Source organism: Musa acuminata, chromosome BXJ2-3, assembly GCF_036884655.1.
Source record: "Musa acuminata AAA Group cultivar baxijiao chromosome BXJ2-3, Cavendish_Baxijiao_AAA, whole genome shotgun sequence".
Taxonomy (NCBI): domain Eukaryota; kingdom Viridiplantae; phylum Streptophyta; class Magnoliopsida; order Zingiberales; family Musaceae; genus Musa; species Musa acuminata.
This window is the reverse complement of record NC_088340.1, coordinates 40123660-40149627: the sequence shown is the minus strand read 5'-3', so window position 1 is coordinate 40149627 and position 25968 is coordinate 40123660. Positions and strand designations below refer to the sequence as shown.

Sequence of the window (25968 nt, the reverse complement as noted above, 5' to 3'; positions counted from 1 at the left end):
CTTTACGTGAATTGTTATTGTTCATTGAGCCTTGCAAAGTCATCACATCCTTGTCATGTCAAGGGAATGATATCATATTATCTCTAGCCTTTTGACAAATTTCGACAGCCAGATTTGAAGAAAGCTCTGTGTGATGATGAAGTACACCGTGAAGGCATGAAAGTCTCGATTCTAAATGATACACTGGTATGCCAATTACCTCAGTCAAGCTGACTCTTGTTGCTTTGCAGTCGAACTTCTTCGAGCTTCGTCACGGTTTGACAAGAAGCAGCGTGTTCTTTCAACAGCCCCTCAAGATACGGATCAATTTCCGAGACTCTGCAGCTTTCGGCGATTACAGTATTGGCTGGTCACAAAGTGGATTGTCTTGAAAACTGCTGCTTCTCAGAGTAATATAATAGCCAAAGGAGCGTGGTCTCCACATGCATCCATTTCTCTGCTGCTTCACGGTAGGTGAGACAGAGTTCAAGTTATCCGTTTAATGCATGGTGATCCAAAATGTATTATTGATCTAAATGTTCTGGGTGGAGAAGGTGATTGGGGAGGTGTGACTGTCTTCAGCTCTGTTGATATCCACAGGATTGATGAGAAAGTTGTATGACTTTGGAATCCTTCACAGTCCACATGCAGAAACTGTCTCGAGTGCGGCGTCCATTTACGCGAATCGTGGTTGGTCGGACTCCCCCCTTTCTGTTTGAAACGTGAGCTCGGCAGTGGTCAACGCAAGGCTTGCCTCGCATCCACTCAATCGACAATGTTCTGAAGTCAGCTTCCGAAGAGAGCATTGTGGCGGTGCAATGAAGACACCAATGAGTCCTATAATCGAGGATGATAAGCTTTACGATGTGCGCATGCAAGTAGAGCATGTATTCCTCTCCGCCTCTTCGCGTTGGTCAAAGCCTCAAAGAAGAAGGAGATGTGGAAGAAGACCAGGCTGCACTTGAGCTGCAGAGTATAATGGCTGGCCCCCCCCCTCATGGACAGTGGTGACAAAGTGAGTTCCCTTTCGCACGGTCAACTGTGTTCAGCATCTTACTGTGTCCTCGGTATCCTCGGAGGTCCCAAATCTGACACGCTGTAGGACCAGAGTCGGTCAGTGGAATGCTAGAGAGAGTTGCACGTTCTGTGGAATCAATCTTTGAGTTTTGCAGGTAAAAATAAGCTTCCTTTGGCCTTTGAGTGTAGCACTGAGAAGATGACGGCAACGAAGCCGGCAAGCAGCTGAATGGGGAGCCGAATGCTATTGCCAACAATGAATGTTCCGAGGCCTCATAAGAAGATTCACATTGCTGGCAGAAAACAGCAGTAGATCCGAAAGCAATCTCTCGTGGCCAAATGCCACGGTTGGCATGTCCTGGGAAAAGGAGACAACGGTAAGTAGAGGAGTAGAACAAAGGCATCCGTTCATATCGAAATCCATCATGATCTATTGCAGTTATTGTGATCAAGAGACCCGATACAATTGCCCTAAATTACTACTACAGAAACAAGAAGTAGAGCACAGACACCTGAGTGAGTAGAAATGTTCATAAATTATCACTAAGAACACCATTAACTCCAAAAACAGAACTACTACTACTACTGCAAGAGGTTCTATTTTAGCTTCCTGTCGTTTCTGTTCCTTTTTCTCAACTCTCTTTTATCCAATGTGTATTCTTTTTTTATCAGCATGTTTCGCATCGATACTTTAACTGCCTCGGCTGCTGCCGCTAAGGCTGCGTCTTCCTTGGTAACGTCTGGACTCCCCTGCAGATGCGAAAGGAGTTTCTGGCCGCCGGGTACTTCATTGTCTTCCAAAACAATAGGATCATGGCCATTGTCATTGGATCGGTCTTTGCAAAAGCCAGAGATGACCCTAATGCGGGTTGGTAACTGGGTCGTGGATGGGGCAAGATCATTAGATGCACCCATAATTGTCCACATGCGTTGTGTGAAGGTACTCAATGCTAAGCTGGTTGGGAAATAATTCTCTTCCAAGGTAACAACCTAATGGAAAGAAGAAAAGAAAAGTGAAAAAAACAATCTTCCAAACCATTCATTACTAAAAAAATATGTTTCATGTAATCTCAGTTGCCCAGTTCGAGAAGGTATGGTGGAAATATACTTAGAACGCATGATGTACTAAAGGAACTACTACCAGAAAAAATGGCAAATAGGTCACTAAGAATCCATCTAGTAATCTCAGAAGCTTCGCAAATGTTTTACATGCTGTTGTGAAGGCAGGTAAATAACAGGGTTAACACAGAGTGAAGCAGAAAGTAATGTAGAAGCAAATCAAGGTAAAATCAAACTTGAAAGGCCTATAAATCGAGGTAAAACCAGACTTGAAAGCCCAAATCTGAAATGGACATTACACACAGGTTTATAATACAATAAGAGGGTTTCATGTTTTTTAGCTCCATCATTTTCCCCCTTTGGCTTCATTCAGTATGCATTTAGAATAGCCAGATGTGCGTGCAGGGTCTATTAGCTAATTACATCTCTGGGTCAGATTATTACCTTGGCAACAGAAAGAGTCCTATCGGAAAAATCACAATTCAGAAGCACTATTCCATGCAAACTGCAATACCGCATATCACTGACTTTCAGACAATGACAAGTTTGTCGTGTCCAGAAATGTTGAAGAGAACTGTAAAAAAATGTCACTGAACTTACCTTTGAATGGCAACAGCAATTATCGTACCATCGGAAGAGGAACATAGATCAGTTACTGGTGGATAACTATCCTTTGTTCCAGTGGATTGTAACAATTCTGCCTTAAAAAGGAAACCAGAAAGCTTTCAGATAATAACTAGTTGACTGACAGATAATAACATAGATCAGAAAGCTTTCAGAAACCAGAAAGCTTTCAGATAATGATACATTAGCTGACTGAAAAAGAATAATAACTAGTTGACTCCGTCATGATGAATAGTCAAAAATAAAGAAGACTGAAGAACAACCAATTAAAGAATGTGGGCAGATGCATCATCTGCACATACATAAGATGATAACACGTGTATCCTCTTAGATAAATTGAAGCCCATGAAGACTGAATAAGTCATCTAGGTAATCAACAATTAAGCAATCATCACATGCAAAACATGAAACGGTCTACATAAAGCCAAACAATAAATCCAGAGAAGGGCATTTGAATCTCAATGGAGCATTATAAATCCTTCAAAAGATCTAAATTAAAAGACTCATTAAAGTTGTATATTAATGTAATCAGTTCAGACCAACATATCCAACAAAAATACTGTCACACAAAGCAAAATAGCTCTGCGGACCCCGAGAAAATTTTGAACATTTCCAACTTTCTGTTACCTACTAACCTATCTACTGTCATCCCTATATGAACTAATAAGGCTCCTGGGTCCTGTCAGCTCTAAACCAAAGGGAGTCTTTTCTTGTGAATACGAATGGTAAATTGGGTCAGCACCTACCTTTCTGGCAGCATCCATAATTCATAAAATTTGCAAGTACCATAAGAAAAACATTAACCCTAAATGATTCTAGATGATGAGGCATCATAAGAATCTATAGTTCAGGAACTGTTATGATTAGAAACCAAGTTCTACGCAACTATTAATTTTCCATACACAAAATAAAATAAGCTCAATCTGTGTACCTTTGCTCCAACTTCACAGGTAGCAAGCAGAAGGCCAGAAAAGAAATCCCACAAGCGAACCTACATAAAGCAAAAGCCACATTATACATACATGCCAGCAACAATGTTTTTCATATTCCTAGTCAGTTCAGTGCACTCACAGTTGAATCACCCCCTCCAGAGAAAAGAAAGCCATGGTCATAACCTGAAGGACATGCAAAGGAAAGACCAGAAACATAGCTGCAAAGGGAAAAAAAAATGTTATCTAACAGCAACTTAAGTTAGATCTTACATTAATACATGGAGGGCAAGAATTCAACATGTGATGTAAGGACGACAAATGTAAGGATGGCAAAATCAAGTGCTCAACACATAACTGGTTCTGCACCAGCATAGCCAGCATGCTTACTCCAAACTGCATCAGTTCAATATAATGTCTTAAAACAACATTAAATTACCCATTCCTATATACTCAAGAGCCATAACTCTGCTACGAGCAAGCTAATGTTTGTTAAATATCCAGTTGCTTTACATAGTGAAAAAAAACTTAATCCATCAGCACAAGTAAATTAGAGAGTGAAGTAAATAAACAATATAATGGGCATGTAAGAAAGAATTAATGCATAACTCACTCTTTATGACCAAGGCAGAAACTTTGTATTTCAAGTGCACCTTTTAGGGGTCGTTTAGGAAATGCAGTAATCTGCAAGTGGGAATATGAAAGATGTTCTGAGACAACAGGGAGAGTTCCACATATAACTAAGTAGTCTAAAAAGCTTATACATACACGAATTTTGAAGTCACGATCAGAACTTGCAATGAACCTGTCATCTGGTGAGAATTCCTGCATATTTAACAACAGAAAAACAACCAAAACTGTATGATTAAGCAAAATTAGACCCCCACAAGGGAAGCAACATAACACAATGTAAATAAATGATCATTTTTTATCTAAAAATCAAGTCATAATCACTAATCAAATACAGAAAACAAGGTTTATTCACTAAACTTCCTTCTTCCATAGGGTCGTTAGTTCACCACCATATTTTATTTACAGTCTTCTATGATTTGCAGGAACAGAAATAAATATATGCTTCAGTAGTCACTGAGCAAGGAACATATTTCATTGTAACAGACCTTAAAACTCATGCTTGTGAAATGGTAAAAATCATACAATAGCTTTCACTGGAAAAATATGTTCTACTAGAGCTCATAAATAATTACAAGCTAAAACAATTTTCAAAGAACCTTGAATCCTTTTTTTTCTTCTTTTACCAAAACCAAAACTCTGTTGAAATCAATGACACAAAAAACATAAATAATTATAAATTTCCTCCCATATCAGTAGTGGCAAGTTTCCTGGATTCCAAGATTAAGGATTCAACCACAAACATTATTTGATTTTACAAACCAATTAAATACAAATAAAACTCAAATCAGACATCGGCAATATTAAATGCCATATAGTCCAAGCAGAACATTATCACTGACCAATGCTACACAGGGAAAAGGTAATAATTTACAGCTTCCATGACAGCAACAATTTAAAATGCCATCTAATTCATTTATAGCAGAGCAAAGCAGATTCAGTGAAGTTGAACAAAGAGGAATTCATTTGGATGGAGAGAAAAGGAAAATAAAGGACAAGAAGAAAAATAATACAAAATCATCAAGAATATTCAAAAACTTGGACAATAAAAACTCATACCAGCCTAGTAACAATACTACAGTAATGACCTAGAATTGGCACTGCCTTGTCATCAACTTTTGACTGATTAGCATCATCTTCATCCAGTGTGATTAACCAGATAACTCCGAACTTATCAGCAAAAGCAACATATTTGCCATTGTGGCTAATAGCAACTGCACTAACTCGTTTGTCGGCAGATCTGCACATTAGCCATTCACAGCAGTGCAAATTTGTCATTTTCCCACACAAGAGGTGCTTGATAGCAGTAAAATATGGAATAATGAAAACACTTGATTAGAGTAACCATACATGATGAACATACTCAATTGGCAGATACATCAGATTTACTTTTATTATTATATCACGATTAAATTCAATTCTACCAGTAGAATTTGCATCAAACATCTATAGAAGAATAGATCCTTGTCCACTTGAATTTTTTGCACCATACCATCTGTTACAACATAAAACTCAGCTATGTTCAAGGCTTCTTATTTATGCATCAAAACTAACTCGAATGTGCTAATGTGCTAAGAAATCTATAAGCTAAAACACATTATAATCTATACATGGACATTCGTATGGCAGCTTAAAATAAGGCACGGATTATATTTAGTACAACTGGTCCTTCCAAACCATGAATTTAACTAAAAGTCTAAAACCTAGATATTGTGGAGAAAGCTGCTAATTTAAGTAAAGTTGATTTATAACAAAGGTAAGAGACATTGAATGACAGAGCCTCTAAGGATTTAGGATTTTATTTGTTAAATATACTGGCAAAAATGTCTTACCACTCAGAATCTTAAGGGCCAATAATGGTCTTCATCATATAGGTCAACAATAGATGCTATAGGAATAAAATCCAAAGAAAAGAATTCACAATATTAACAGGCAAGGAATCTGAATTTTCTTCACTATATGAAACTAAGAGAACTTTACATAATTGCAACCTTTAGAACAACACTCATATCCCATATTACTTACCAATTACATATTTTGAATTTGCATGCACACATGCAAAGATTCCACCAGCTCCACCCCCAAAATAATAAAATAGAACAATCTTATCTACCATGAAAAATTCAAAACTCAAAACTTACACAGAGCAAACGCAATGCCAGGTACTTGTTGCCCATATCTTGACAAGCTTGTCATCTCCAGCAGACACAAAAAGTCTTCCATTTGCACCGAAAGTAATTGCTCTAATAGCATCTGAATGAAGAGGCCCGCCAGAATCATCTTTCAGTGAGACCGAGCAGTCACCTCTGTTGGGAATAAATCAAAGACAAACAAAATAACATCAACAAGAAAAATAGATATTGTCCTGCTATTTATCTAAATGGGCTCATAAATGATTCAAAATAAATGGCCTAAGGCCCCAAGCTATGTTTGCCTCTTACTATCACATTATCGAATGCTTTCCATATCTGTTAAAATTCCAAGCATTAACATATTAATATTATATTTTATTACCATGTAGTAGTGGCCACAAAGCAACTGACAATTACTCAAGAAAGAACTGTATTCTGGTTCGAAGAAAAAGATATCAATATTGAACTTAAAAGAGACCTACCACTCAATTCTTATGATTTTTGTCAAATTCAATTGTCAAGTATGACATATCTATGAGAGTAATCATTTTTCCATGGAGATATTTCAAAATTTACAAAGCTTACTCTAAATTGAAGAGCCGGAGTTCAGAACCCACTGCAACGACAACTGATTTCTCAAAAGGATGAACAGAGATCAGTGCTGGAGCCACTTTGACGTCCATATTTTTCTCTTCTTCAACCAACCCATTCTCCGTGTCCTATTCCCAAACGAAAGTGAAATAAGAGATCTAGGATTTATACACAACAACAAAAAATGTTTAGTTTCACGAGAGACATTTCAGAAACTAAATAAGGACATGCGCCATCTTTTATTTTCCTTTAGGAGGCAGAACATGTTGAGAGAAGTCATCACGTAAATCTGTAATTCCACAATTGCCGGTTTGCACACACAACTTTCCCTGAAGGTGTGGAGTATCGGAGTAGTCAATGTAGGGATTCTATTAGCTTGAAGAAATGATTTTTCTAGTAGTTTTTAAGAAGCAATTAGAATCTTGAAACATTATTGGACGTCATTACGCGACGGGATGAAGTACAACAAGTGAAGAAGACGAAGATATCACTTCTATTCGCCAATAAAAGGATGAATAAAAGAAGATATCATCTTTCATGACCTTGCATGGAATTATGCAGTCTATGATCTCAATTGCACCGGTGGCTTCACACAACATTACATGAGATCTTATTTAGCGTAAATGCAGAACAGAAAACGAGACAAACGACAAGATCGAACAGGAGGAGAAAGAGGAGGATCAACATTAAAAGAACGCAAACCATGATCGCCGCCGCAGCAGCAGCTTCGTGGCCGCCATCGGAGACGATCTCCGCCGACTCTTCCATCGGCTGTCGAACTTCTCGCCCGCGTTAGCTCCCCCGCTTCCGCCGCCCAGTCCAAAAAGGGCGACGAAGAGAGAACGAGAAGGACGGAGCCCGAAACATTAGCGCGCGGCCCCGGCGGCAACCACTTTCGATTGAGCCCATTTGCCCTAACAAGGCAAGTCGTTCAGGACGCGGTGAGCCGTTGTCGGGTCGGTTGAGTAAATTAGGTCGAACCGGGTCGAACTTGAACGCAGTCGGCACGAGAGCAACCCAACCCGAACCATCAAGCGGTTAATTAAGCCATGTTTTGTGACTTGGATCGTTCCGTCGTGTCATCATGTTTCACCACCGAATCGAAGCTAAATATCACTTTTTTTGGGCACATCCGTCTTATGATTGTTGGTCAATAATATCAATAAAATTATACAATATGATTTTGCACCAAAATCGATTCACTAATGCATCCAATTATGATACAATATGATCATAATTGATGGAGGATACAGATTCATTCTTACACATGAGATTCGTGCATTTCCAAGCCAGCAAGTATCCGATGAACGAAGTAGACGGGCGAGGAACCGAGGCACGAATACCCAATGCGCGTGGGACCCAGTTGGGGCCCACTTATCTCGCAATGAATGACGTTAACGTCGAAGCAACCGACGTGGTCGGTCCCGCGCGTCGGCTCCGTGAGAAGTGACATCACCCCTGACCGTTATAATGGGTGATTCGGCCCGACGAAGAAGTGGACCAAAAGGCTTATCTCCTAGCAAGATAAGAACGGCTGCCGCGGCGTGTCTGCTGTGTAGTCTCTTCTTCCCTCCCAGTGGAACAGTGTGAGGGCACCGGCCATGTCGGACGCAAGGCAGGTCTTCGAGCACGGCGAGCACAACGTGAGGCTGCTGAGCCTGGAGCCGAAGGCGGCCACAGGGAGCTCGCCTTCGCCTCCCCGGAAGCCTCTTATTGTCGCCTCTCCAACCGAGGAAGGAGAGTACCCCACGCTTGTGTTCCTCCATGGTTACCTTCTCTACAACTCATTCTATTCTCAGCTCCTCCACCATGTTGCTTCCCATGGGTTCATCATCGTCGCTCCTCAGGTTCGATGAATCCGTGTATGAGTAGGCTAATAGTAATTACTGGTTATGGCACAAGAGATTGTTTCTGTTTCTTTTACCCTTCGATAAGTAACATTGTAGGTGTGGAGATAGACAGCTGCTTCGTCTCCTGTAAAACATTAAATCGTCTATTATCTATGTCTATCGAATCTCTTAGACAATCTGTAGAAATCATAATGGGTTGTAGAAAAAAATAGCACAACTTAAATCTTAAGTCATGCAATTAAGAATTAGAAGTTCTTCTATTGATTGATAGACAATTCAGATTAGTATTTGTATTGCTCCCATGCAGTTATATTCAGTGGCAGGGCCAGATTGCGGAGCTGAAATCCAATCTGCAGCAGCTGTAGTAGAGTGGCTGGCTGATGGATTGATTCATGTGCTCCCGGAACATGTGAGATCAGATCTAAGCAAGCTGGCCATCGGAGGTCACAGTCGAGGAGGCAAAGTAGCATTTGCTCTTGCTCTTGGCCATGCTAAGACGACACTCGAGTTTTCAGCACTCATAGCAGTAGGCCCAGTCGATGGAATGGAGAAAGGGAAGCAGACTCGTCCTCCCATCCTTACTTACGTCCCCCATTCCTTCGACCTTAAGATGGCAGCTCTGGTGATCGGGTCAGGACTGGGAGAGCTGAAGAAGAGCCCTCTGTTTCCTGCTTGTGCTCCCAAAGGAGTGAACCACCAGGATTTCTTCGATGAATGCCGTCCTCCAGCCTACCATTTTGTGGCCAAAGAGTATGGTCACCAGGACATGTTGGATGACGAGACCAGCGGAGTGAGGGGGAAGGCTACTTACTGCCTGTGTAAGAAGGGGCCGTCAAGGAAACCGATGAGGGCATTTGTAGGTGGGGCGATGGTTGCATTCATGAAGTCTTATTTGGAGGGCGACACGCAGTTCCTGACGGCCATCGTGGATGACCCACAGATTTCACCGGTTGAGCTTTCGACTGCTACGTCTCTCGAGTTGGGCAACTAAGTAAGTGGATTAGAGGAGGAGACAGACAGTATGAACCTTCAATAAATTGGAAGTGGTCATCATTTCAGAGACATTATATTTGTGATTCCTTTATGTATTTTGAAGAATGTTGTCGATTATGAATATGACAATAATTTATAGCTATTAATCTTTAATCTTTCAAAAACTCGAGCAATTTCCTGTTTTAAAAAAATTTTATTTTGTTCTCAAAATAACATTCTTTGTTTTTTTTCCTCTAATTCAAATAAAACACAAAATATTCCTCACCAAACCCAATAGTATATTTTTCATCATTTTTTAAATTAAAAAAATATTTAATATTATAGTGTTTTTATTGAGGTATCAAAAATATTATAAAATTATCAAAATAAATATTAAAAATATTATAAAAATTTACTTTTTTTCTCAGAATAAAAATATTTATTTTTTTCCCTCTAATTCAAATAAGAAATATTTTTTTATTATTCATCAATTTTTTCATCAATTTTTTTCAATTTTAAATTAAAATAATATTTTCATTTGACTTATTTACATAGTATTTTAATAACATTGTCAAAAAATAATATTGTATTATATCTTTTTGGTTCAAAAATTTAATTTTGAAATTGGTTTGATTGAAATTACGAGTCCATTTGTATCATTTATAATATTTTTATTATGATGATTGAGAAACGGTAATAGAATATCATTGGATTGGTGATAAATATTTTGGATATTATTTGGCACATAATAAAAAAAAAAAAAAGGAACACCTTTGGGAAGAAAAATTAAATAAATAAAAGGAGTTTTTTTTAAGGGGAAATCGCCCTAAAAACTTTAATCAAAATATACTATAATTATTGGGCATTATTTGCTACTCTCTCGCTTGAACTACAATTGAATGGTGCATCAGCCAATGCCGACCGTCCTTTCTGCAACGTGTCCGCATCGAACGATGCGATGCCTGTCCCCCGTACGCGTCACTCTTTAATAGTCGCACTTAATGCGCTCGACCTCACCACACCCAACTCCCATCCTCCCAACTAAATGCCCGTCCGGCCCCACCACCCCCCTGCGCAGGCCGTCCCCCTTCCGCTCCTCTTTAAAGCTCTTCCCTGTTTTGTTCTCTTCATTCCTCGTGCATAGCCACACCTCCCACTTGCCCGCTCCCTTAGGTCAGAGTTGGTGTCGAGGATGACGGCCGGCGGGCGGAGGGTGACGGTGTGCGCAAAGACGACGGTGGTGTCGATGACACCGGTACGGCAGGGGAAGACGTACCCGCTGTCGGCGCTGGACCACGCGATGGGGCGGCACACGCTGCGCCTGGTCTTCTACTACCGCCCCGGGCCCACCATGGACAAGTTCAAGCTCAAGGAGTCGCTCTCGGAGGTGCTGTCGCAGTATCCGGCCGTGACGGGGCGGCTCGCGCGGGAGGAGGAGGAGGAGGGCGGCGGCCACGGCGGCTGGGTGGTCAAGTGCAACGACGCCGGGGTGCGGCTGGCGGAGGCTCGGGCGAGTGTCACCCTTGACGAGTGGCTCCGGGCGGCCGACGACGAGGAGGAGATGGAGTTGGCGTACTGGGAGCCCATGGACGCCGATCCCTTCATTTGGTCCCCTTTCTACGTGCAGGTGCACCACCACTCTCTCTCTCTCTCTCTCATAGTTATTATATGCCCACACAAACCCTAATGTAGCAGATACATATAGTCAGAAATATATGCTAAATATACTTTCTGTGGTGTACATATATACATACATGTGATCTGATGACGAAGGCCTTATTTGTAGATCACGGAGTTCGAGGACAAGGCGATCGCCATCGGATTGAGCTGCCCCCACATGCATGCCGACCCCACGTGCGCCATCCTCCTCGTCCGGGCGTGGTCCGACGCCCACCGCCGGGCCTGCGTCGTCTACCCGCCCTTCCTCCACGCCCCGGCCTTCTTTCCACGCCCCCAACCCAATCCCTCCTCTCCCCTCCTCTCCTTCAAGTCCTCCTCCACACCCGCCACTCACACGAAGGGGAGGATGTCCTCCGCTACCTTCGTCTTCTCCGACGCCGCCGTCAAGTCCTGCCTCGCCGACGCCGGCCTTCCGCTAGACTCCTCCCCGTTTGACGCCCTCGCCGCCCTCTTCTGGACCCGCATAGCCCGCGCCTCCACCCCGGAGCCGGACGCCCCTCTCGGCCTCGCCGACCTCACCCTCTGCATCGACTTCCGCAAGCACATGCACGCGCCCCTCCCCCACGGGTTTTATGGCAACGCCTTCCACTTCTACCGCACCCGCGCCGATCTCGGCTCCGGACTCGAGCACGTGGCCGCGGAGCTGCGGCGCCACGCGGCGGCGATCCGTGAGGAGGATTTCTGGGAGGCGGTGGAGTGGGTTCACGAGCGGCGGCCGGGCCGCCGAGAGGCGGATCCGCCGTTCCAGATGTACGGACCGGAGCTGACGTGCATGCAGATGGACCACCAGCCGTTCGCGTACGGGGCGGCGTTCGAGAAGGACGGTGGCCGGCCGGGGCACGTGACGTGCAGGGTGGGCGGCGTGGAGGGGGCGGGGCTGGTGCTGGTGATGACGGCGGCGGAGGAGGGGGCGGCGAGGCAGGTGGTGGTGACGCTGCCGGAGGAGGTGGCAGACAGGATCTGTCAGGACGACGCCATCATGAAGTACGTGCCCGTTGTAATGTTCGCCGCCTCCGACATCTCACGAAGCTAAATGCTGCTGCAGCAGCAGCAGCAGCAGCGCAATGTCATGGCGGCGAGATCGTCTGCGTCGTTGCGGGGACGCACAAATCGTGTTCTTCGTTGTGAACTGCATCGATTTAGAATAAATTGAAGTGCTTTATTCACATTGTGGATTATTATTATCACCGTTGGTTTGGGATTATTCTTAAAGCCTTCGTGTAGATTTTGGTATTCGTATGCATAGAGTGAAGTGGTCTGCTTGCATTAAGCTTAGTTATACATAGCCCGACTTGAGTCTCAACTTATTGAACGGTATGTGCTGCAAAAAAGTTAATGTTATTAGGAAAGAATTCAGTTCATGCTCTAATGGAAATTCAAGACTAGCATACTTACACTGATGACATGGAAGTCAATTTTGTTGTTTTTATTACATGTTTTTCATGTTCAATTGATTTTGTTTTGGCTTCAGAATTAAATTTAGTGGGCTATTCATGTGGCCCACTTATTATTATCCGTATTGTTTATATAATTGAATGGATATTAGAATCATAACAAGTCATAACTTAATAATTATTTGAGATCGATTACATGAATCTTTTTTTATTTTCATTAAATTATAATATATTTGTTTGGAAGGTGCTTACTAATTTAACTGGTAAAAACTTTGATAGATCATTGATATGATCCGGTTGGGTCCTACTCAATCGAGAATCAGCTAATAAAAACCTTATGAGATTATAATAAACACCACCTGGTCATCTCTATCCAATAAAGAAGAATGACAAGGGTTTAAGTCTTTGAGCTTTCTAATCGTCGCCTCCCCTTTTTTACTGGCCTAATCGGTTAGGGATGAGCGCAAAAAGAGATAACTCACTTGAGAAGCAACCTTTAAGACTAGGGTTTGAAATCCGTATATAGCCTCCATATCTTTGAGAACAAGATTCATTTATAATTACAATCATATGATTGACTTCTAGGAGAGTGAAACCCTTGTAACGGTCCAAGTATTGATCTCCCTTAAAAGATCAACCTATATAGAATTCCTCTATTATTATTTTAATTATTATAGATTTAAATTTCATCTTTGTCATTTATCATTTGTAAAAAAATTAAATAATATTATCTTAAACACAGAGTACTGATCCTATGCTGTGTGTTTGTGTTTGAGAGTACTATTCACACACTTGTGTTTGCAACCACTAAGAATGCCATGAAAAAAGAGAATTGATGAGCAAATAACAATTAAGCTATGATCCAAGGAAGCAAAAGGACAAAGGAGAAGCAAAACAACAAAACCAAATAAGTAATATGTCAAGCAATGCCCACTACAATGATATATTTGAGTCTGGAGGGACTGAGGACAATCAATTGAGCAATAATGCTTGGTGTGGGGCTACAGGAAAGGCAGTAAAGGCAAGTCTGAGGCAGCTTTTGAGACCCATTCCCAAGCTTTTTAAGCCTGTTCTTCCCAGTGTGTCAAAGAAAACAAACTGTGTGCTTTCATTATTTAGGTATTTGGGTACTCTGTGATAAGACATAAATAATAATCTACTAGGATGCACAGTGCCCCCATTGACCCAAAGAAAAAGAAAGAAAAGCAAAACACTGAATCAAAGAGAAGGATTCCATGTGCCTTGTGGGGGCAAAATTGCTCTGTTGCCTTGGCTTTCTGGGTCTCTGCCTCTAATTTGCCTACTGTTTTCTCGTCAGTCTTCAACAGCAATTGTAGCTCCACCCTCGGATTAGAAAAAGAAGACTGAACGCTTGAAAGCTCAGTTCCTAAATTTGCTCTGTTGTGTCTCTTTTCTGACATGAGAGAGAGAGAGACAGAGAGAGTGGAATTATGAGAAACTGTTCATTCCACAGATTGATTTCGAAATACTTGTGATTTTTTATCTTATTTTTTGTCCGATATGTGATCGAGGAGCACCGAATCAGATGTGTGCTCATTTAGACTGCAGAGCTGCAGGTAACTCAGAACCTCTCTTCATGAGGCTACTCATATTACAAACCCTGCAGTGGTGCCTTTTCTCTGGTACTGTGACCTACGGCCACCTGTGCCCACTCTACGAAGAATTCTAATAAAGCATGGGTGGGTTTTATTCTCTCCGGCTCTCTTCATATTCTGCCTCTCTTTATCTTCTTCTCCTATGGAAGCTTTGGGTCTCGAGATAAGAGGATAATGGAAACCAGATGCCACCATCTGGTCCCTCTTCATTTCGGCTGCCGGTGAAAGAAAACAAAACAACAACATCTTTTCCATGTTGTTCTCAGTAGCAACAATGTCCAATTCCACCTCCATCTCTGATGAAGCCAGTGTTTCCTCTGAGACAAGAGCTCATGGCCACTTCAGCTTGAGCTCTATGCTCACATCCGTATCTCCCCACCACCACCGACCGCAGCCGCCACCGAAGGCCAAAAAGAAGAGAAGCCAACCGGGGAATCCAGGTAGGACGCAGAAATCTCTTGTTGCTCCTTCCACCACCCGAGCTGTGTTCTTTTTCCTCAACTTCTTCTTTGTTTTGTCGCTAAAGACCCAGAAGCTGAAGTTGTAGCCTTGTCACCGACGACACTAATGGCCACCAACAGGTTCATCTGTGAGATATGCAACAAGGGTTTCAAGAGGGAACAGAACCTGCAGCTCCACAGGAGGGGCCACAACCTGCCATGGAAGCTGAGGCAGAGATGCAGCAAGGAAGTAGCAAGGAAGAGGGTGTACGTGTGCCCGGAGCCATCTTGTGTGCACCACCATCCTTCCAGGGCTCTTGGAGACCTGACGGGGATCAAGAAGCACTTCTCCCGAAAGCATGGAGAGAAGAAGTGGAAGTGTGACAAGTGCTCTAAAAGATATGCCGTGAACTCGGACTGGAAAGCCCATGTGAAAACCTGTGGAGCAAGAGAGTATAGATGTGATTGTGGCACCCTCTTCTCCAGGTTTGTGATCCTTCACTTCTGATGCCCCTTCTTCCTTGCTCATCTCTCTCTCTCTCTCTCTCTCTCTCTCTCTTATCCAGCCTTTTGTGGTGGAATCTCAAATGACAGGAAAGGTTAAAGAATGGTGCAGGTTTTCGTGCCCGTTTCTTCGCCTAGTAGTGTAAGATCAAAAAGCTAAACAAAGTCCTAATAACTCTACATCAGATAGAGCTCTTACCGTGTGGAAACCTACTGCTCCATATTCCACTGCTACTATAACTATACTTGTTCTTAGTATAACAAGGGTGATAAATACTTTAGGGTTTTGGGGGTCTTCTATACTTGTTTTCCTTTCACTTTTGGTCAGAGATTGTACAGGAAAACAAGGATGTCCTGATCAATCTACAATATCTGACAGACCATAACTACATCCAACAAACATCATCAATCTCACCTTACTATCATGTCTGTATCAATGCCTACTATCAAAGGAAATATGGGGATTCATAAAACAAAAGAACAAGCAATTTTTAGATTAGTACTCTTGTGAATATTTTCTTCTTTATCTTCTGTTTTTTATGTGATGATGATATTCTTGGAAAAGGTGAGTTTTCTAATTATTATTTTTCTCTATTTTTGGTATTGAAAATTAGTAGAAACTGTAGCTCTATAGGTCCTTCTATCCATTTAGAATAGCAGCTAAATGGTTATTGTCCCATTTCTTGCGTGACTGCAGGAAGGATACCTTCATCACCCACAGGGCCTTCTGTGATGCGTTGGCAGAAGAAAGCGCAAGACTCATGGCTGCCACCGCCACCACATTCCCTCCACTCCACCAACCTCTCTTCCACCCTTCCTCCTCCTGGAACCCACTCATCTGTCCTAACCCTGACTTGACCCTAAACCCTAGCTCTGACGGTGACTTGGGAGCTTTGCAAGTCAAGCCTGAGGATAAGCTCTCTTCCCTCCACCACATCCACCTTCGCACCACCACCTCACCTCACCTCTCAGCCACCGCACTCCTCCAAAGGGCCTCGATCATGGGCCCTATAAGCTTCACCAACACCGCCAGCAGCCTAGGTTACGATGGCGCAACGTCCGGCGGAGTCGTCAGCTCGGGAGTCGATGTCCAAGACCTGCCAATGTGGTAGAAGGGCGATCGCCCGACCGACCGCCGACACCGGGGATGATGACCTAAGGTTAATGCATGTGCTCCCATAGGTGCCGTAGAACTCTATCATGCTTAATTCCTCGTACTGATCGATACAAGGAAGCTAAGGTTAATGCATGCTCGACTTTACTGTGTGATCAGATGAAAGACACTTTTCTGAGGTCATTCAGTCCGCAAGTAGAAGATGTTTCTGAAAGCTATCAAGTAGTAATCCTAATAAGTTCTTCTGCTATCTGAAACATTGTTCTCCATGAACTCATCTTCTTAGCCTTTAATTTCTAGCAAATGAAACTTGAGGAGCAAAAAGCAGGAAGAACGATATAATTACAAACAACAAAGTAATCCTAAAACATGGTCAACATGGGGGCACGAAGCTAAGTGCTGCTGCCTCCAAATCAAGGCTAGCTTTCTAAGCTTTAGTCAGTGGGTTAAGGTAGCAGTGACCACCAGATTTGTCCCATCAGTAGGTTGAAGACAATTGCAACAGAGATAGGATGACAGAGTACAAGAAGGAAAAGAGGACAATAATGTCAGCGAATGAGGTAAAAGATGTACTCACGGATGCTCACCTTAGCCAACTGCGTCCTCCGGTCCTTTTGATCGCCCTTCTTTCTTGATTTCCGGGCTTTTCTTGGGATTGGAGGAGACCAACACAGCTTTTTGATGAAAGAACGCGCCCCCTACATGATTATAACTCATGTACATGATCATAAGCAGGGATGACTGCTTGTGCACTCATTACACATTAGAAACGAAGAAGACGTGAAAGTCAAGTGCATGGTTTATGCTAACAGCTAAAACTTGAACAGAGAAGCGAGACACCATTGCACATCACAAGCATGGCATCTTTCTTCCCTGTGATTAGGAGTGGGAGCTACATAAGCCAAAAGCAGCACTCAGAGCAGCCACTTCAAATCTACCTAATGTGACATCCTCTGATTAGTTTCGTCTACAAATCTACCCCGAAAGTAGGGCAGGACATGGTGGTTGATTTGAGGTGAATCTGACTGTTTTACGTTTACTGAAGGAAGACTACAAAATTGGAGAAGAAGAAGGAGGTTTGGTTTTCTAACCTGCATGAGACATCTCTGACCAGCTTTCAAAAAGTTTCATGGGGAAGTGTGTACATGCATTTGAGTTGCAGGGTTAAGAAAACAATCCATGCCATTTTGCCTCCTGACAAAGACTCTTCTGCTCACCATTTTCTTTGCTTTCTTTACCCCTTTTCTTTTCTCTCTTTCTCTCTCTCTCTCTCTCTCAGTCTTGGGCTTCTAACTCTGGAATCTCTCCACTAATTATTAGCTGCTTTGGTGTTCTCCTCATACTTTGGATCAGCCCCATCTCCAGGCTCATTTAGGTCTCTCTCTCTCTCTCTTCTCCTCCTTTTCCATCAAAAGCTAGTGCTAGGACGATGAATGACCCACAAGAACTTCTGGTTGACAAGGTAGTGTTATCAAAGAACTGAATAATTCCAACACACAAGTCCCGAGGAAGAAGCAGAAAACCAAAGAGGTATTATTCTGCATTTCCAATGTTCTTTGTGAACCTAAACCTAACAATTAAATTAGGCAATTCCTACTTGGAAACCAAGTGGAAAAGAGGGAATTATTTGTGTTTTCCATAGTTAGGTCGTCGCTGATATATTAGCACGATTTGGTATGTCCCCATGCATAAGTTTATCAGCACGATCTCTGAGCTAGGGCATAGGGGCTTGGAGTCGAATTGAAGGGCCATGACCTAGGTTCCCGTCGATGGAGGTTGAAGGTGATTTATCTCGTCGTTTGTCATGTGTTTGCACATAGCTCAGAGTCAAGAGGGGGATTCCCAACTCAACTTCTCCTATGCTTAAGTTAACAGGGGTTGAAGATGGGAGAATTGGAGTATGTGTATGAGGATCGACCTAGTGCTATTCTTAGGGATGGCATTTATATATGTTTCCTACATGCGATCGTACGTAGCAGCTTTAATAATCCTCGGTCATTATCGTACGTGGGTGTTTAATGCTCACTGACGCTGCAGGTGATCAACCTGTGCGTTGGGTGTAGGCATCATCTGATCTAGTCGATTCAGTCCGTTCGATGTTGTTTTCTGCCTCTGGTGTGACTCGATACATAAACGCATCGTCTCGTGCAACCTCGAGCAGAGTGGGTGCAAGGGATGGCGTCATGCGATTGGCTAGCCTCGGGCTCACGGTGCTGAGTTGCCTAAGTGCGACATGTCGGCTTAGGGATGCCACGTCGAGTTTGCTGTGACAGCTATGTGTCACGTGGGCTCATGGTGATGAGTTGGCTAATTTGCATGGCAATCTAAAATCATTCAAAGACTTACCAACCTCTCAGTAATGATTAAGAGACTGTACACTAATGGCAGCGGTCCAATTCATAATGGCTTCCACATTCTCCCGTGAAGGGCGAGGATGAAAAGGATAGCGTGGGTGCCAACAGAAGAATTCAGCAGCAAAGTCCCACCGCTGGAACTGCAGAATGCGAGTCACGTACTTTGCCGGAAGAAAGACGCATGCAATTTATTTTTCACCGCACTCCACCAGAAAGAAAGGAGATCGAAGGAGAACACATAACTCCCAACCTGCTCTTGTTCCATCGCTGCTCCGCCCTCAGATCGGACGGTCGATCGCGCACCGATCCTTCCATCCCGTGGTCGATCGGCAACCTCCGAAGCGCACCTTCATCCCAAGGATCTTCTCACCGCTACCATCATCACCGATATCTTCTCCGCGTCGCCTCATGGTCTACAAAAGAGGAGTCAGGGAGGGGGCAGATCGAAACGAGCGTTTCCTGTTCGACAAAATGCCAATCGAGCGTTTCATGCTCAAAACAGGTACATGCGGAAGCATTCCAAGGCAATCAAACGACGGACATCATAGACTGGTACGCCGCTAAGCGTTTCCGCAAACATATGATAGATAGTAATTATGATAAGATTCGGCTGACGTCAGACGACGCCTCACGCCTCGATCGACGTGACAGCACCCAATCAAACGGATCAGAACGTCGGTCGAGGCGCATTAACGCCTACCCAGGCTCGGTTCCTCACACCACGCCAACGTTGTTGTCAGACGCTACCAGCCTGCCCCCTGCAAGCGGGCACATAAGGAAACAGTAAGCCCTCCACACTCTCTAACTTGATCGTCAAAGGGGTCGGGCCGAGCACCCTGGCCCGACCTTTGTGCAGGTGCGAAGCCGAAGGTCCTCGCCAGACGCGCAGGCGAGGAGTTCCTATAAATACCCCGTCCCGATCGGACGCCGCACCCGACCCCCTCAGCGGGCCCGAGGGACGCCCTAGGGAGATCCCCGTCGTCCAAACCTAAACCGAGCCTCGTCGGCCCCGAGGCCATGGCTCAAAGTTGTTTCCCACAACATTTTGGCCAGAAGGAGGGCCCGGAATGTCGGGTGATCACCCGAGCGGCTCGGATGAGCCCACCGTTGAGAGGTCACACCCGACCGAAGCCCTTGGGGAACATCCCCCGCACAGAGACCATCGTGACGAACACCCCGCCACGACCTCAGAAAGATATTGGCAAATATTCAACGACCCGGGCTTGTCGCCGCCCGACGACGCCCCAGCCGACTCAACGCCCGTGTCATCCGAGGCCTTTCAGGACCTCGCCCGTCAAGTCCGAGCTTTGATGGGTATGGTGCAAACCATTATCTCGCTCGTTTCTCAACCGGCGCACCCGCCTGAGATCGAACTACTGCGACAACGCAAGGCGCCCGTTCGGGCCCACGTGACATTTCCCGAGCCCCCCACTTCGCCTCGGGTCCGACCGGCCCCACTCGGGGATCCAGTGATGACAAACCCAAGCGACCGCCCGGAACCCGAGACACTCTCTTCGGACTCCCTGCGGGCCCAGTTGCGCTTCGTTAGCCAGCGACTCGACGTGGTGCAGAAAGAGGTTTGCAGGTCCAAGGAAGAGCTCGGGAAGGATGCACACCAAGGGTCTTCCTTCACGCCCAAGATACGGGATCTGACAGTCCCCCCGGACTTCCAGCTCCCATCTCTGGATGCTTACGATGGCTCCACCGACCCGGCGGACCACGTAGCCGCTTTTCACGCCCAAATGGCGCTATACGGAACCTCTGATGCCCTGATGTGCATAGCGTTTCCTACCACTCTGAGAGGGCCGACCCACTCGTGGTATGGCAGCTTGAAGGCCAGAACGATTGCTTCCTTCGACCAATTTGCCAAAGACTTCGAGCTCCACTTCGTAGCCTACGCACGACCAAAGCCCTCCGTGGCACTACTCCTCGGACTCAAACAAAGGGAGGACAAGCTCCTCTCACATTTTGTGGATCGCTTTGCCACGCAAATCCGGGGCTTGCCGGACACTCACCCTTCTCTATTGGTGCAGGCGTTTATAATAGGCCTACGATCTTCCAGATTCCTCTAGTCCCTCGCGGAGCGACCCCCCACCACGGTGTCAGAGATGCTCCAGCGGGCTAGCCAGTACATCACGGCGGAGGCCTGGGCGGCCGTAAGGAAAAGGGACAACTTTCGACAGCGGGCTCCATAGAAGGGGTCAAGCACCCGCGATGACTATTCAATGTAGTCCCCGTGAAAAGAAATTTAAGCCCTACCTCAGTCTCTTCCGAAGCGAAGGTTCAGTGTCTACCTAACTACCTCCCGGCTTGCGGTTAGCCCCGGCCTAAAATCCTTCTGAATATACACGGCTCGGCCGAAGACTGCCGAGACGACCTCAGCGCGACCTGCCCGCCTGAGTCGTGTCCTTCAGCCTTTGCCATATCCCTCGGTCGTAGACTGCCGAGCCTCCCTCAGTGCGGCCTGCCCACCTGAGTCGTGTCCCTCGGCCATAGACTGCCCGAGTTCACCTCAGCGCGGCCTGCCCGCCTGAGTCGTGTACCTCGGCCCGAGCCACGTCCCTCGGCCATAGACTGCCCGAGTCAACCTCAGCGCGGCTTGCCCGCCTGAAGTCGTGTCCTTCGGCCTTTGCCATATCCCTCGGCCGTAGACTGCCGAGCCCCCCTCAAGGCGACCTACTGCCCGAGATCACGCCTACGCGGCCTGCTCGCCTGCGTCGTGCTCCTCGGCCGCATGATGCCCAAGACCACACCTGCGCGACCTGCGTCTTGCTCCTCGGCCACATGATACACGAGACCACACCTGCGCGGCCAGCCCGCCTGCGTCGTGCTCCTCGGTTCTATGCTCCCTGAGATACACTTGCGCGGCCAGCTCGCCTGCGTCGTGCTCCTCGGCTCCATGCCCTGAGACACACCTGCACGGCCAACCCGCCTGCATCGTGCTCCTCGGCTCCATGCTTCCTGAGACACACCTGCACGGCTAGCCCTCCTACGTCATGCTCCTCGGCCCCATGCTCCCAGAGATCGCGGTTGCGCGGCCAGCCCACCTGAAAGCTGAAGCCATGCCTCGGACTCCCGTCACAATGACCGACACATAGCTTCTTTCCGGGGGGGAATATGATGAGGATAGTAATTATGATAAGACTCGACTGATGTCAGACGACGCCTCACACCTCGATCGACGCGACAGCACCCGGTCAAACAAACCAGAACGCCGACCGAGGCGCATTAACGCCTACTTATGCTCGGTTCCTCACACCACGCCAACGTTGTTGTCAGACGCTACCAGCCTGCCCCCTGCAAGCGGGCACATTAGGAAACAGTAAGCTTCCCTATAAATACCCTCGCATTCTGAACAGGAAAGGGAGGAGACACAAAAAACACTTCTTCATCCAAAACTCCCTCCACACTCTCTAACTTGATCGTCGGAGGGGTCGGGCCGAGCACCCCGGCCCGACCTTTGTGCATGTGCGAAGCCGAAGGTCCCCGTCGGACGCGCAGGTGATGAGTTCTTGCCTGGTGGAGACAGCTACCCCATCCCGATCGGACGCCACACCTGACCCCCTCAGCGGGCCCGAGGGACGCCCCAGGGAGATCCCCGTCGTCCGGACCCGAACCGAGCCACGTCGGCCCCGAGGCCATGGCTCAAAGTTGTTTCCCACGACACTTGCCAACAGCTCGACAACGAGGACGCTCGAATGAAGTCAAAATGGAACGGACCAGAGTCAAGCACGAGCCCGAACTCGAATTCTCGGCAAATAAAATGTTTTACTTGCGTTTGGTTCAACGCAGTTGCTAACGTGGAGCTGCCCGTCAAGCTTTGGTTTGTTGGTTTCATTGTGATGGTTGTTTGTTATATTAGATGTTGATTGTTAGTTTTGTTGCTATGGTTGTTTGTTATGTTAGATTTTGATTGTTAGATATGTTGAGAGTTTCGATGAGATACTTTAACAATATGGTTGAATTATGCATTTGTGATTTAATACATATTTCATATATGAATTGATGCTTGATTTTTTTCAAGTATATATATATATATATATATATATATATATATATATATACACACATTCTAAATGCTCAAATGTTGATGCTACCTTAAGTAGCATTAGCATCTCAGCATTTATGGAATGTTAAAATAATTTTTTAATTTCTAAAATTATAATATTATCAATGAAAAATAATATGATTTATCTTATAAGATGAATGTTTATTTACATTTAAATATTATATTATTATATATATATATATATAATTATATATTTGCACTGTATGAATTTCTTATAAGATTACATAAATTTATTTATTTATTTTACTTATTAATTTCATAAAAAAAAGTAATTTTTAATAACTATTAAATATAAAAAAGAATAAATTTGTAATATAATATTCATTGGAATTTTGAGATATATTTTTAATAAATAATCAATGCACATTTAAAATATAAAGTTTTTATCTATTATTTATCAAATACTCAAAACATTCCATAACTACATATTCACTAAAATATCTTTGCCTAAATATATATATTAAAAATATAAATATATTTCCAAACATAACCTTAATGAGATGTTATGCAAAATCGTGTCGAGATGTACGAGACAAACATGCCTAAACTAATTATGAGGTTCAACAAAATAAAATATTATATACTTAAATTGTTTATGAGAGTCAGAATACACATAAGAGGCTAAGACCCTTTTGTTCGGATCTTATGTTGAAGAAGAATAGTAGTTACTCTTTTCGATGACGATTATGTTGAATCGTTGGTCATTACTCGGTCATAAAGATATTTATCAAATTGTTCAACATCATGATTGTTACACATGAGAGTTGTGTGATCAAGAATGATATCGAGTCAATACTAATTTGAATATAATCCTCGATGATTAAGTCATACGACTTAATTATCTATTTATAAAAAAAAATTTATTATTATTCAATACTGAATGGAGATATTTTGGTAATTTACCCTCCAACCATTGTACACAGCCACGACAGCATCAAGGTCAGGACACCGACCAAGTACAATATCGTTTCGCGAAGATCGGGACGGTGTTGATCGAGTATTGTGCTATCTTGTAAAAGTTAGGATGACACTGAGTGCGACATTGCCGTTTGACGTCATGGCACGAAGAACACCCCACATAGGCTCCAAGAGTAAGCTAATCGCCAGATATGATAGGTACGATTGGTCCCCTAACAAAAGGATAAAAATCCGTCACGGGGCTGGCAACCAGGGATCAGTTCTAAGCTCATTTTCCATCTAGTGCTAACAAAATCTTCAGAGGGGTTGAAGTCGGGAGCCCTCTTTTCAACCCCAACCTGAGTATAGGGACCGGTGATAGAGTGGGAGACGACCAGCCAAGGGGAGTTCTCAGACCTTGAAGCCAAAGTTTGAGCCCGACCCCAATGGATGACGATCCCTACTGCTCGAGCGCCAACGTGGATGATCTTATGCACCCGAGACAATCAAACCATACATACTCCCTCTGCGTAAAGGAACACTATCAAATGCAATAAAGTAGTATATTCAAGAAGTGATGGGAACTCGAGATCTCCTTCCCATGAATCGCTGCGCATCCTCCGCACAATTTGTCTGGTTTTTAGCATTATAGAACGACTTTGTGGCCATCGCCACTTTATCTCAAAGTCTTGATTGTTGGGGCTCAAACACTTGTAATCTTTGACTAATAACATCACAACAACCATATAATATACAAATATCATGTAATCTTCTTGAGACAGTTTTTGCTTTTGATCCTAATAAATGAGAAATAGGGAGTGATTTAAGTATGCAACGGAAAATGTCGAAGCTTGGCAATGACCAATCTCCATTAATATCACTCGACTCAAATGCTCTTTGGCTGTTTATGAAATTATATGCACACACCACTTAGACTTGCGAGAAGTATGTGATGATTGCATACAAGTTTTTTTTTTTGTTCTTTTCCTAATTTATTTGTTAGTAAATAAAATGGTGTTTGTAACACCTTGAAAAGTCATGTATCATCAAATCATACAAATGAACCCTTTTTTGTGTGCGTGGGCATGGAACATATGATAGAAGTTATTTCATTTCTAGTAGGAAAAGAAAAAGAATAATTCAATGAGAAAATCCTATTAGATTTGTATTTTTTTTTTGATGCCATTATAGAATATCTTGATCAAATCGGATATGTATTTTATGAAGAAATTTTTTTTAACTATATTTTGATGAATGGAGTAGTGAGTAATAGAGACCAAAAGAGAGATCTCTCATATGTATTTTATATTTAAATCTTAATATTAATATATATTAAAGTTTTAATTATATTTTGATTAGTTATCCATCGAAAATTTGTTTACTTATATTAGAATTATATATATACGAGATAACGTCGATAAAAGAACCTCTTGTTTAGATATAAACTCATATGGATTAAATATAGATCGAGAGATCTAGTTTTCTTCTTACATATCGATCAGTGTATTATTCGATCAAATTAAGTTATTTCATCGTAACACCGAAAAGATTCGTAAGTCTAAACTCGATCTATCATTATTTTATATTTACATGTCTTATTTAGTTATATGGAAGAGCTTGACTCAAACAATCAAATAAAAGTATTAACATAAAAAAAAAGTTGAAAAGAAGAACCACTGAGAAAAAGAAATAGAAAAAATATTTTCTTTCCCCTACTCACTCCTAACATGTCTTAGCCACGAGGAATCGGCCGAAGTCAACGCGGAGCAGGTATGCATGATTACATCCATTTGCTCTACAACTCTCTCTCTCTCTCTCTCTCTCTCTTCCAACATGTCGCTTCTCGTTCTTAATTGTCCTTTGATTGATTCCATCAAATACTGGACGTGAAACTTCTTCCTATCCTAAGATCTCATCCTATTGCGCCTCCATGTTTTGACCTCACAGCTACAGCACGGGGAGCTAAGCTTCGAGCGCCCTCCCTCGCGGAAGAGAGGAAAGATAAAGACGCATTGGCTGCGGCCGGAGACCAAGTCTTTTGCGTGCTGCTCCTCAACACGTAATCACTCCATTCGAATCGTACTGCGCAATTGTGCCTGGTTTGAACCAGTCTTTAA

At 43.7% G+C, this 25968-nt stretch overlaps 4 protein-coding genes across 8 annotated transcripts; 3 read left to right on the top strand and 1 right to left on the bottom strand.

Moving 5' to 3' along the window:
- Positions 1-44: 44 nt before the first annotated feature.
- LOC135608225 (uncharacterized) lies at positions 45-7860 on the bottom strand. Of its 5 annotated transcripts, none has more exons than XM_065100866.1 (11): positions 7664-7860; positions 6956-7089; positions 6380-6544; positions 5298-5478; positions 4377-4433; positions 4222-4292; positions 3751-3829; positions 3611-3670; positions 2656-2756; positions 2500-2578; positions 45-1354 (listed from the first exon to the last, which is right to left on the bottom strand). In XM_065100866.1, the coding sequence occupies exons 1-11, from the start codon at positions 7727-7729 to the stop codon at positions 1241-1243; spliced, it is 1107 nt and encodes a 368-aa protein (XP_064956938.1). In that variant the 5' UTR covers positions 7730-7860; the 3' UTR covers positions 45-1240. The 5 variants fall into 5 exon arrangements, with proteins under 5 accessions (XP_064956938.1, XP_064956939.1, XP_064956936.1 ...); XM_065100867.1 differs by having other exon boundaries at positions 53-1354; positions 2500-2560; XM_065100864.1 differs by lacking the exon at positions 45-1354 and adding an exon at positions 1408-1986.
- Positions 7861-8483: 623 nt separating this feature from the next.
- LOC103978829 (chlorophyllase-2) lies at positions 8484-9950 on the top strand. Its single transcript, XM_009394775.3, has 2 exons — positions 8484-8808; positions 9119-9950. The coding sequence occupies exons 1-2, from the start codon at positions 8563-8565 to the stop codon at positions 9800-9802; spliced, it is 930 nt and encodes a 309-aa protein (XP_009393050.2). The 5' UTR covers positions 8484-8562; the 3' UTR covers positions 9803-9950.
- A 955-nt stretch (positions 9951-10905) lies between these two features.
- Positions 10906-12629, top strand: LOC135608224 (protein ECERIFERUM 26-like). Its single transcript, XM_065100862.1, has 2 exons — positions 10906-11410; positions 11570-12629. The coding sequence occupies exons 1-2, from the start codon at positions 10976-10978 to the stop codon at positions 12494-12496; spliced, it is 1362 nt and encodes a 453-aa protein (XP_064956934.1). The 5' UTR covers positions 10906-10975; the 3' UTR covers positions 12497-12629.
- A 1844-nt stretch (positions 12630-14473) lies between these two features.
- Positions 14474-16781, top strand: LOC103978831 (protein indeterminate-domain 7-like). Its single transcript, XM_009394777.3, has 3 exons — positions 14474-14913; positions 15000-15399; positions 16115-16781. The coding sequence occupies exons 1-3, from the start codon at positions 14727-14729 to the stop codon at positions 16527-16529; spliced, it is 1002 nt and encodes a 333-aa protein (XP_009393052.2). The 5' UTR covers positions 14474-14726; the 3' UTR covers positions 16530-16781.
- The last annotated feature ends 9187 nt before the right edge of the window (positions 16782-25968 follow it).

Coding starts and splice junctions, on each gene's coding strand:
- LOC135608225 (XM_065100864.1), bottom strand. CDS start 7,729: ATGGAAGAGTCGGCGGAGATCGTCTCCGATGGCGGCCACGAAGCTGCT. Junction 6,545..6,955: donor CTCCGGCTCTTCAATTTAGA/GTAAGCTTTGTA, acceptor TATTCCCAACAG/AGGTGACTGCTCGGTCTCAC. Junction 2,757..3,610: donor CCTGTGAAGTTGGAGCAAAG/GTACACAGATTG, acceptor TTCCTTTTTAAG/GCAGAATTGTTACAATCCAC.
- LOC135608224 (XM_065100862.1), top strand. CDS start 10,976: ATGACGGCCGGCGGGCGGAGGGTGACGGTGTGCGCAAAGACGACGGTG. Junction 11,411..11,569: donor GGTCCCCTTTCTACGTGCAG/GTGCACCACCAC, acceptor CCTTATTTGTAG/ATCACGGAGTTCGAGGACAA.
- LOC103978831 (XM_009394777.3), top strand. CDS start 14,727: ATGTTGTTCTCAGTAGCAACAATGTCCAATTCCACCTCCATCTCTGAT. Junction 14,914..14,999: donor AAGCCAACCGGGGAATCCAG/GTAGGACGCAGA, acceptor TTGTCGCTAAAG/ACCCAGAAGCTGAAGTTGTA. Junction 15,400..16,114: donor TGTGGCACCCTCTTCTCCAG/GTTTGTGATCCT, acceptor GCGTGACTGCAG/GAAGGATACCTTCATCACCC.
- LOC103978829 (XM_009394775.3), top strand. CDS start 8,563: ATGTCGGACGCAAGGCAGGTCTTCGAGCACGGCGAGCACAACGTGAGG. Junction 8,809..9,118: donor TCATCATCGTCGCTCCTCAG/GTTCGATGAATC, acceptor GCTCCCATGCAG/TTATATTCAGTGGCAGGGCC.